The sequence below is a fragment of the Haliaeetus leucocephalus genome, unplaced genomic scaffold (assembly GCF_000737465.1).
Source record: "Haliaeetus leucocephalus isolate CR32 unplaced genomic scaffold, Haliaeetus_leucocephalus-4.0 Scaffold451, whole genome shotgun sequence".
NCBI classification, from domain to species: domain Eukaryota; kingdom Metazoa; phylum Chordata; class Aves; order Accipitriformes; family Accipitridae; genus Haliaeetus; species Haliaeetus leucocephalus.
In genome coordinates, this window is record NW_010972887.1 from 7,880,658 (window position 1) to 7,892,837 (window position 12,180).

The following is a 12,180-nucleotide window of genomic DNA, read 5'->3' on the forward strand; positions in this document are numbered from 1 at the left end:
AAAAAAAAAAAAAAGGTTTTAGAAATTTTGACAGATCATTTACAGATGCATGGTGGTTTGTAGGAGGAAACTTCTCTCGGGGAAAGTACCTCTTATTCTCATTATTATGGTATTAACTTGGTTTGATGTGTTCTTCTGTTTAAAGGACAAACAGTCATGGCAGAATGAATATGAAATTTACAGTTTACCTGGAATGAAGCATGACAATATCTTGCAGTTCATTGGTGCAGAGAAACGAGGCACTAGCATTGATGTCGATCTCTGGTTAATTACAGCATTTCATGAAAAGGTATGTTTAGTTCTCAATGTAGTTTCTTTTTTTTATGGTTATGACAGAGGAAGAACAGCCTTAGAAATTTGTCACAAATGTGAACTTGAGACAGTTAAGAAATAAAATTCAAAATAGTTTTTGCTTAATCTTAGCTTGTCTCTTTTCATTGGATATGAATTTATTTAAATTTATTTTCAGCCAGCTGAGAAAGTTGTCATCAGTCTTTACTTAATGGAGGACTTGTTTTAGAAAACAAACAAAAATACATTCTACTTGTTTGCTTTTTAGAATATGTATTTTTGAATATCCCCCCATTTAAACCTGCCTAAATTAAACAAACTCCATCTTGCAGAGATGGTGGTGTTTTATTTTTGTTTTACTTTTGTTAGTTGATTTGAGTCTATAAGAATGAAGTAATACATATCACTTGTATTGTGATAACCACAATAAGAAACATAAATATATGTAATTAAGCATATGTTCACTGTTCTGTTTTATCCACTTAGATTTTTTTTTTTTTTTTTTTAATGCATGTAACTGTCACAGAGATGTAAGTACAAAGAGGGGGGGAAAAAAACTCCCAAACCAAACAACAACCCAAACTTAAATTTAGCACTGGCACAGGCAAAGAGGTATTAGGAACATGTTACCTGTAGCAGATTTGAGAAAATATAAATCTGTATAATATGGACATGCTAATGCATTAAGATTAGGTCATAGATCATATTTCTAGTATTGAAAGTTACATTCTTTATTCTGGCATTTTTGTCCCACTTACGCCTCTGCTTTAATAATTTAGAAGACTAAAACTATCCAGTTATTTGAAATTTTTGACAGATCTTCACGATCAAGTAGATAATATCAAACTAATTTGCCTTTCTGAAAGGTTATTGCCATTTTTTTTGTTTGTTTCTTTTGTCTAAGAGTTTTAAAAATCTTGTTACTGTTGGAAAGATGGCATCTGAGATGACTCTGGAAAATATGAATTTTCTATTTAATTTTTAAAGTGTAGCCTCTACACTTTGACAGCTCTTTGTTCATTTTTCCCTTTGTATTGGCTTTTCACACTGCAACATGTGACACTGACATCTCACAAACTGGATAATATGTAAATCCATGAAAATGTGTGTATAGAGTGGGCTATAGAAGTGAGTTTGAAGAGCTTTATGTTGAATGATTTTTACTTTATCTTGTTACATTTACTCAGAGTGTGTATTTCACTCTGAAACTATGTTGTGAAACTGGAGTTTGCGGTTGTTGGTCCATAAGAAAAGACAGACACTCCATTAAAGGTCCTACAGAATGGTCATACAGAGTTTGGCAAGATTCTTGAAGGTGAATCTAACTTGTAATTTCCTGTGCCTGGAACATTATAAATCACGCTTGTAAGAGCAGGGTTGTCTTTATAAGGAATTTAAATATCTTAAGTCTGGCTCTCGTTTCTGACACTGACAGTTAAGCGCAGTTCATTGTCACGTGTGCCACTGAACTTGTTCATTGCGCTTTTTGCTTGTTGAGGTGATGCGTAGATGCATCTTGATTCTATTCAAGGACTAGAGATGATGCAAAGGGTAATTTTTGTTGTTTAAACTAGCAGTTGTTTGTGTATGTGTGTGTAATTACCTGGTCTATCGAAAACAGAGAAAGGCAGGCAGGCATATTGTGTTCTTTAATGATGGAGGCCATCTAGAAGTTTTCTTTATGATCAGGTGAGAATGAAATTGATCTTGTAATTGGTTTTCTTTTTTGCTGTGCAGGGTTCATTAACAGACTTTCTCAAGGCTAACGTGGTTTCTTGGAATGAGCTATGTCACATCGCTCAAACTATGGCTAGAGGCTTGGCTTATCTTCACGAGGATATACCAGGGCTAAAAGATGGACATAAACCTGCCATCTCACATAGGTATAGTATATTTAAAATATTTTCAGGTGACTGTTAGTATTTAACTTTGAGCTAAAGGATATGAAACGTGGATAAATAGGAAGTATTCAAATACTTACTCTATGTCTTCCTTCCAGAATTATCGAGAGCCTCGTAAGAAAAATCTGCTCAGCCTAAGCAAAAATCTAGCTAATGCTTTATAGAACTTGGTGTGGTGATTGTGATTAATGTCATAAATTATTAGGTTTTATACAGTTAATTATTTAAGTACTCACAGCAGTATATGAAATAATTGGCATTATAGCTATTTGAAACAACTTAAACATGTATGCATATAACTTTAAGTAATATTGAATGCCCTCAGACAGAAACATTTACTGTAAGTGGCGTTATGCCTATTGTTGAGTGTAATTGCTGTTTTGTTTTGTTTTTTTTAAATGAGCTAAGTATAGAAAGCTATTAATAGAAGTAGGGAGCTGAAATGATAGTGGAAACCAAAATAAAAGGCATATAGAGAAGTACAGATTCTGCAGAATTTGGAATTTCATGAGCAAAACTGCTTGACTGATGGTAAAATGGGGGAGGGGGAGAGGTACACACAGGACAGATGGGAGTCCTTGGATCGAGTCCATTATCTTTTGTTTCTGCAGGAAATCATGTATCTCCTTGTTAGAAACAATCAAGATTCATTTTTCAACGTGTTTTGTTTCCTATTATTTTAACAAACAAAATGTAGTTGTAATTGAAGTATGTAGTAACTGCATATTTATTCTGTTCTGTAACATAGATACTTATAAATCTGTATGTATTTTAAAACTAAGCATAGAATGACAGTTCTACTTGCTGTCTCATCTATTTCTATAAGAATAAAGGTCTGCAAGTGTACTTTTAGGTTTCATTATGATTCTTTTGTTGTTTAAATGGACTGCTGCTTTATAATTTTCTTGCCTTTCATATTATAATGTTCTTTTTTTTTTTATTATATTACTTTTTCCTTAGAACTGTATATGGTATTTCATGTTCTAGATCTCTTAATTTTTTTCCTTAACTTGAAAGGGACATCAAAAGCAAGAATGTGCTGCTGAAAAATAATCTCACAGCTTGTATTGCTGATTTCGGTCTAGCTTTAAAGTTTGAGGCTGGAAAGTCTGCAGGGGATACACATGGACAGGTAAATACTGATCTATTTACATAAATGATACAACTGTTAACTGCATGTGAATGGAAGTCAATAGTTTAGGCATTCAAGGAGTGTGGCAATTTCTTCTCACAGGCTAAAAATTAAAGAATTCTTTAGATTACAGATCATAGCCTCCCCCCATCTCATTATATGGCCTCTCTCCCCCCCTTATTTTCATTCTTACTAGAGGATTTGGACATGAAAGAGTGGGTTTGCCATATTTTATTAATTGTTCTGAGGTACTGTTCAGAAATGGAGGAATGATGCTGGCAGCCAGTTTCTACCTTTCTGACCTAGCAACAGTCACTTTCCTGAAATGACAACAGTACTAATCAAGCACTTGTCATGCAACAGGGAACTGTTTTAGTACCATGTACTTTTAAAATAACAAGCTTGAGCTTAGAGCATTACAGTTTCTGGAAAACTAAATATATTTAATTTTAGGCAGAACTTCACAGTTTATGGTTGAGCAACAAAAATAAAATCCTTACAATAAGATTATAAAACCTCAGTAACACTGCTTAAGAGAAACATAGCTATTCCTGTGAAGGTTTAAATAGCGGAGTAGATCTTATTTGGACACCATATAAGTTCTGATATATTTGGATGATATAATTTCATCATTGACTGTGGTCAAAATAATGGCTATCCCCAAAGTGTTCATTTAATAGACAGTTTTGTGCAAGTGATTTCATTTAACTTTCCTGGTATAAATTGCACTTTGGTAGCTAGTCTTCCTTTGGTATTTTTATTACTGCTCCTGTCATGGGGAGAAACATAAGCATGTTTCACACCCTTATGATGTGAAGAAATAAGAAGAGTAGCCTTACTGTAATCTGGAAGAGAACCGTAGAATCATAGAATAGTTTGGGTTGGAAGGGACCTTTTGAAGGTCATCTAGTCCAGCCCCCCTGCAATGAGCACGGACATCTTCAACTAGATAAAATAAAGAATGACGGTGATTTGTTATGCAAATGTCTTACTTTAAAATATATTCAGATTTTCCTGCTTGGTAAGTATCCTTTATAGGGCCCAGTCTATACGATTGTTTCTAATTCCTCTTCCCTATTATTGGATATAAGAATACAAGAAACTTCCAAGATATAGTCCTAAGCAAGGATAACCATGGCTATTCTTAATCTTTGACAAAAAATAGTACTGGTCTACAGTATTGTTATGATTGGCACCAGCTAGAGCGGTAGTTGTGGTCATGTTGATTCTTAGTGTACAAATTGTATGCTTTCCTGTCTTTCAAGGTTGGTACACGAAGGTATATGGCTCCTGAGGTACTAGAAGGTGCTATAAACTTCCAAAGGGATGCGTTTTTGAGAATAGATATGTATGCCATGGGATTAGTCCTCTGGGAATTGGCATCACGCTGTACTGCCTCGGATGGTAAGCATATAACATATTTGATCTATGGAAATATTTAATGTAATTTGTGAGAAGTGTATTTAAAGCAAGAAATTGGAAGGTAGATTACATGTATGTAAGAAAATTTAAAAAGGGTGGTAGTCTTGTGGGGAAATGAATGAAACACCAGCATCATGTAGTCACTTTATAATTTAGTCTCTTCAGTATTTGGCATCCCAGGTAAGAATTTTCTGATACACAGACACCTGTTGCGTTTCTTCTGCTGGTCATGGTAAGGAAGAGAGAGAATTTCTCTGGAACTCCTAACCTAATACGTTTGATTTATTCTGAGTTCAGCCCGACAGTCTCGGTGCCAACCAATTTATCTTAAAGTACTGCTTCTTTTCATAAACAAAAGCTCAGGTTAGATTAACCTTGATAACAAAGAAATCCCACCAACACCTGCTGAGAAATGGATGTCTCCTGCTGTACACCCAGGCATCTGGACAATGACCTGTCTTTTAGTGCTGCCTGTGGAAGATCTGCGTAGACGCTTATTAGTGTCGGAGATCTGTTCCCAATATAGTAAAGGAATACAAGGCTAAAAGACATGAAGCATTTTCATAGGTATTTTATTACAAAGAGCACTGATGCAGTTAATGATTTTCTAACTGCTCAAAAGCATATGCAGGATACTGCCTTGGCCCTTCCTGAATCGTGGTGAGCTGCTCTTCAGTGCACCAGGAAGTCCGCTGTCTGCCATGAGATGTAGAAAAGTCTCCGTTTCTGGTTTAACCACAGGTGCCAGAGTGAGACTGTGCCATGGAAGTTCAGTGCCTCCCTACCCGCTCTTTGTGGCCGCTAATGTAACATTAGTTCAGCTCATATAGATGTCAGAACTTCTAATTAATTGTTAATAGCTTGGAGATTGAAAATACAGTAACGTCTGAGAAATCTGCAGCTGATACTTTGTTAGCTATGGGTCCCTCACAGTGGCTTTTCTCATGAAGCAGACTGTTGGATCCAATTTTTAAGAAAAGATGTACGATACCCTGTTTCAAGTATGAACAGTATTCTTTAAATTTGGTAAATAGAGATTTTTTTTTTTGGGTGCCTAGAATAAGCCCGCATTAATCAAAACCAAGTCAAAAGACAAGGGTCAAACATGTTTGGTGGAAAAGTTGCATTTTTAGGGCAGTCCTTAAAGCAGTTAAATTCAACCAAGTAAATACGATGGTCTCACTTGGGCTGGTGATGCTGTTTGTCATAAAGCTCTCCTACGAGAGCCCAGTGCAGCTGACAGGTACCCGTATAAAAAGCCCGGGTGTATTGGAGATCTCAGTAGATCAGCGCGTGGCCACACGGCGCTCTTCTGCTCCGAGCAGTGCTTTTCTGCTTCAGAGGTTACTCGCCGAGTAGAAGCCGCTAGGGAGACTTTACCCTTTTAAAAATGTTAAGCTGTTTACTAACAGGATCGACAGAATCTTGCACAAGTCTCTGAGGCAGCCCCACATGCTGTATTGATTTTTCATGCCTCGGTGTACTGTAAAACATACGTACCTAAATCTTACTAGAAGTGTGTCGTAGGTCTCTCTGGCATGTGTGGTTATTATTCCAGAAAGTAAAGGAGACATCAGTGAAGGGAAGGAGCCTTTCTGAATCACAGCTTTGTGAAGCTCTGCAGTCAGGGCTGCTGTTTTTCTCTCTGCAAATGTTTGGTGGGGTTTTGGGGTTGGTTTGGGTTTTTTTGGTTGTTTTTCTTCCAGAAGGTAACTGGTATGTTTCGCTAAGTCTCATCAGCCTCGTCCGCACCACGCTGTTCTGTTCTTCTGTCATCCCCTTCCTCCTTTTTTCAGACTTTTGATCTGAGAGCACAAAACATCTGTTACAATAACATATCATTATATAATTGATAGTTCAGCATATAAAGCTTGTCCTTCTGATTCTGTTAAGGACGTATATCATGCTTAGCCTTTAACATAAGTGCTTTTGTCCTGGGCTGGGTGGACCGGAGGAAGAAACACATGGCAGGCTCGTCTCTTGTAGCGTATGCGGTATTAAAAACATTCACGGCTGGCTATCAGGCGCCTGCTTGGTAATCAGATACCGAGAGAGCCGGCAAACTTGGGAGGAGGAGGAGGATTTCTCTCACCAAAGCCACGATTTGTTGGAGGCGGCGGGGGAGAAGCTGTGGATCCGAGAGCCTCCCTCCGCCCTTGTGTCTCGAAGCTTTCAGAGGCAAAGGGAGCTGGGCCGGGAGCTGCGCCTGGCTGCCAGGCGCGGGAGAGCAAAGGCTTGCGGCTCCGCAAAATGCCACTGCTGCCTCGTTAAAATCTGAGTCACTGCTTGCTGCTAGCCTGTCACAGGATGGGCTTTTAATGGCAACAGAAAGTAAACTGCTCCCTAAGATTCTGATTGCAGACTACATTCCTAAGATACCAGCCTTATTCCCCACCCCCCCCTTTTTTAAAGCAAAATCAGTGGTTTAACCTTTTTTTTTTTTTTAATCTCTAGGCCCAGTAGATGAGTACATGTTGCCATTTGAAGAAGAAATTGGCCAGCATCCCTCCCTTGAAGACATGCAGGAAGTCGTAGTTCATAAAAAGAAGAGGCCCGTTTTAAGAGAGTGTTGGCAAAAACATTCTGTAAGTAGTTATGCAACCTAGTTCTTCAAAGTTCTGTCACGATTTGAATTTCAAATTTTGTTAATCCTGTGTTGTGTTCATAATACTGTCTTTTAGGGAGAATTTAATAATTCTAGTAAGAATTAAATGGACTGTGAACTACTGTGTTCTTAATCTTAAAATACTCTGTCTCGAGTGATTTGAAAGTGAGCAATTTTTTTTTTCACTTTTTTGGTGGAAGAAGAGATTCTTGAGAGTTACTTTTGAATGCATGTTAAAAATATATTTAAGAAACAATAGTCTTCATTTACTCCAGGAATGCTACAAACTGAACACAGCAACATAGGGGTAAGCGTGTCGTATGAGAAATTTCTGGGATCAGTTCAGGAGGAATAGCAGCACGCTTTCCTGATCTGGTTTATGGCTACAGACTTGCAGTCACGCCACTGCTTACTGCTAGCATGGGTTTTGTTTGGGGTTTTTTTTGTTTGTTGTTTTTTTTAAAAAATGGGTTGTTAGAAACAATAGATGACACTGTCTGTCTGCAAGAAAACCGAGTGTGTGTCACCATCTGCTCCTTGTAGTTAGCGTATTGTTGTATTAGCCCAGTGTTACTTTGGAGAGAAGTTAACTGCTGTCAGATAGAAATCCCTTTTTGTGCTGTTTGATGTTTCACTGAAGTTTAATTTGATCGCTGAAGAACTTAACCTCTTCTAGCATGAGATCTTTTAAAATACCACGATGACTCGACTTTACCAGCAGACTACAACATAGTACAGTGAAAAGGGTTTGCTCGCTGTTGTTAATCAAATAGGATGTAAGGCCCCGTATGACACGCTAGGCTTCAAAACAAATACGGCATAGCTTCCTGTTTGCCAGAAGGGTTAAAATCTGGCAGGTGTACCTTAAAATGCAATTTTCTATTAGACTTGGTAGGTGACCCCGCCTTGGCAAAACTTGCTGCTGACTGTGTATGCTGCTGTTTCTTCCTTCGCTTTGTTTGCTCGCAGGGAATGGCGATGCTTTGTGAAACGATAGAGGAGTGCTGGGATCACGACGCAGAAGCCAGGTTGTCAGCGGGTTGCGTAGAAGAGCGGATTATTCAGATGCAAAAACTAACTAACATTATAACAACAGAGGACATCGTGACGGTGGTCACGATGGTGACAAATGTTGACTTTCCTCCCAAAGAATCCAGTCTATGATAGTTGCACTGGTCACGTGACTGACCACCAGGACTCTTCACTGGAGCTGCTAAAGCTAAGGGGACTGCTTACGTCATTACTGTTTTCTGTGTGAAAAGAATGGTAAGTCTCTCTGGAACATCATCAAGAGGTGTTTTTCCTTTATTTCCCCCTTCCTCCTCTGGAACGCGGATCCACGAGACTTTTTGCATTCCCTCCTTACACCTGAAGGACGTGGGACTGAGAAAGGGTAACGTGCTGTTAAGGAACTTAAATGAAGAATATGGACCTGTACTGGCTAATCAAGCGTTTTAAAAACTGACATCAGATTTCTTAATACCTGTCAGAAGAGACTAATTCCTTAAATGAACTACTGTTATTTTTTTTAAATCAAACATTTCATTTCAGATTTAAAAAAAGGGTAACTTGTTTTTATTGCATTTGCTGTTGTTTATAAAAATGACTATTGTAATGCCAATATGACACAGCTTGTGAATGTTTAGTGTGCTGCTGTTCAGTGTACATAAACAAAAGTAATCGAGTGGGATATAGCAAAGAGGCTTCCAAGTATTACTTAACCTCCCTCAACAAGGTATACCTCAGTTCCACCTCTGCTAAATTATGAGATTGACAACACTAACAAAATTTGAATAATAAATTGATCCATGTTTTGTAAATGATGTATTTCAAATTCACTGTGTTATTTAAAAAAGGGTAAGCTATGCTTCATGCCAACAGTAAATGGCCATTCCTAAAGCAGTGTTTTTAGCCTTTTCTTGTACTAGCTTGTTGTGTATAAAGAAAAAAAAGTGCTGTTTATTGAAACAAAATTTCCCTTCCTCTTTTAGTTTAAAGCTTTTCTCTTTCCTCCATTTCCCAGAATCTCTCATACATTTATTTAACGGAATACTATTTAGGTTTGCTGTGTCTGAGGAATATTTGAAAACTTAAGCATGACTTTTTGTAATTTTCTGTGAGCTATGACACTGGAAAGCTCTGAATTCTTGTTCTTTTTTTTAAAAAGTCTTTTTCCTATTTATGTTTGTGAAAAGGTCTGCCTAGCGTGTGTTCTGTTTCACTAAACAGTATGCAGTGGGTTCTGTATCACTGTTTCAGGATCACCTCAGGAAGCTCAGTTACCCCGAATTCCTTACTCTCTGCTTTGAGATTTGCAACTTCACTCTACGTAAAGCTTGGTGCCATCTTATCGGAGTACTACGTAATGTCCGTGATACATAGGTTTATCCTAGAATCATACGAAAAATTCTAGCCACAGATTTCAGATTATAAATGCTTACAAATTTCAGGGATAATTCAGTTACGCTTACGACTTAAAATACGCAATGACTATTTAGAGGTAACGAATACCAATGTCCATAGTACAGACTGACAAAAAAATGAGGAAAACCATTGAACTTGCTTTCACAACTCCAACATTCTTTTTGAGTTTAGGAAGTCATGCCTTATATTCCAAGTGACTGGTCAATAGGTGCCAAAGTGCTTCACAGAAGTACTGTTTCACTGCATTTATTTGATCCTTTACACAAACTTCCAAGTAAAATAAATTTTATAAACCTCTAGAGTACAGAACCGACACTAGCTAGTAGTACGCTGCGTATTCTGTCGTTTTGTTTTTACACCGTGCATTCAGCGTCTTTCGAAAGAAGCTTTTAGTGTTGCAGTTAGGAGCTGACTCTGAACGTTATCTTAAAAATCGATCTGTACAGCCATGAGCTACTCCGGGTTTTACCCGTACAGGAACTTCACCTCTGGGAACAATAGGAGGCATTTCGGCTAAACAAGACCTAGGTCAGCGTGCTCTTGGCAGGGAGGGGAAGGAAGGCGCAGCGGCGCAGCGACCACCCAGGGCTGGCTGTTCGTTCGTCACCTGCTGCGTGCCTAAGGGTCCAGGTAGCCAGAAGAACCCCGCTCTAATGCGTCGTCATGGGGTGCAGCGCGGTGGCATTCAGGTTGGCTGTAAAAAGAAAGAAATCTGGGTTGTGGCCACTTCTTTGGTTGACGCTTGCATTTTTCCTTCCGTTTTTGATCCAGGGACGGGGCTTTAGGCACACAGCAGGACATGAACATAGCCGCTGAGTTCTGAACAAGTAAGAATCGATTTGTACTTTACTGAAGACCTCTGGGCTCCCAATGAGTTTTAACCCCTTTCCTAGCAAAAATGGAGTAAACACAGATGTTTTCATAATCTGTTACTCAAGCTCTGATGCAGAATTGGTCGTAAGGCGCGCATCACCTGCGTCTTGTCCTTTAAACTTCATCTGCTGCGGGTTCTTGCGGGTCGCTCACAGGTGTCATGTTGCGGATGGCGCAGGGGCACTGGCTAAGCCTCGCATCAGGAAATCTGAGATAACTTATCTTCATGTTTTAAAACTGCCTTTGGATGTCCTTGATTGTTTAAATATTGGACTACTCTGAGTTTCCTGATTTTTAACAGCGTAATTTAGTGTCACTGTGAAAAGGATGTTCATAGTATAAAATGCTTTTTAATTGGTAAAAGTAACATCCCCTGAGCTGTTCTGATACAACTGTTCTCGCAGGGCATTTTGATGTGTATTTTTGTTTTGCTTCTAGAGCATTAAACGCGCAAGTTGAGCAGATGCCTGAGCCGGCAGCACTTTGCAAGTGTAAGAATTCGGTAAGATCAGTGCTAGGGGAAATGTTTTGGCATTATTTACCAGCAGGCAGGGAGCGTTGTCCCTCTACGTCCTGTAGCAATGCGGTGCGCAGGCATGGGCTCCAGGGGCTCGGGAACAGCCTCTCCCTCCCTCTTCACTTTCGGTGAAGTCGTCTGAAAAGATGACAGCAGATCGGCCGGGGGACTGGAAAACAGGCTTGCTCTCGGCCTGGCCAGAGGTTTACCCCCTGCCTTATGTTTTTACATCGTGTTAGAGGGTGAGAAGTTTCTGTATCGCGTCCTGTGCAACTTCGTGCTTGCAACCGCATGCACTGTAGTGTTCCTGAGTGGAGATGGTGCCTCGGAGTTGTTGAACTAGGGCTGTCAGTGGCGGGGGGGAGGGGGGAGTTAGAAACTACCCCAGAGGAGTGAAACCCACCACTTGGTACCTTCTGGGTGAGATTTTAAAAAGTCAGTGTAGTTTTCAAATACCAACTTTCGGTGTGCTAACTGAATTGTAACCAGGCAGTAATAAGACTTTTCCTGTTCCTATTAGCATTCGACAGAATAAATAGGGTTACTGGTTTGTTCTTTTTCCAGCCTTTTTTTTTTTAACCTTTTTTAATACGTTTACTTTTATTAGGAACACTTGGTACAAAATGCAGAAAGCTGCAATGTACGTTCATGGGCAAAATGATTCAAGTAGCATCCTTGATGGAACATCATTTACCTCAGATACTCAACCAGCAGTACTTTTTTTTTTAATTTTATTTTATTTTTTTAATGCTGTTTCAGTCCATATACTATTCGTTACCTCTCAAGATTTTGGTAAGCAATTATTTTAACTTTACTCTTTGTATTTGTCAGTGTTTTGGGCACAGGTTGTTGTACTACTGTCAGAGGGTACTTGCTGTTTTTCTGCAAGTACTAGAAACAAACCAACCCCCCCTCGCCCTCAAAGTGATTGTTAAATATTGTACAAATAAAAATGTATACTCTTTCTCCCCCATTCCCCCCAAAAGTTAAAATAAAAAATGTGACTACTACAACT

The 12,180-nt window shown here is 38.9% G+C and overlaps 1 protein-coding gene across 1 annotated transcript in view; it reads left to right on the plus strand.

The window, feature by feature from the left end:
- The window catches only part of ACVR2A (activin A receptor, type IIA), a 65,804-nt gene extending 56,893 nt beyond the window's left edge, over positions 1–8,911 (plus strand). The window contains exons 6-11 of the mRNA XM_010575196.1: positions 146–289; positions 2,029–2,174; positions 3,210–3,324; positions 4,590–4,728; positions 7,201–7,331; positions 8,321–8,911. Of these exons, the coding sequence (XP_010573498.1) occupies positions 146–289; positions 2,029–2,174; positions 3,210–3,324; positions 4,590–4,728; positions 7,201–7,331; positions 8,321–8,515 (870 nt within the window). The 3' untranslated portion in view covers positions 8,516–8,911. The remainder of the gene's footprint in view (positions 1–145; positions 290–2,028; positions 2,175–3,209; positions 3,325–4,589; positions 4,729–7,200; positions 7,332–8,320) is intronic.
- The last annotated feature ends 3,269 nt before the right edge of the window (positions 8,912–12,180 follow it).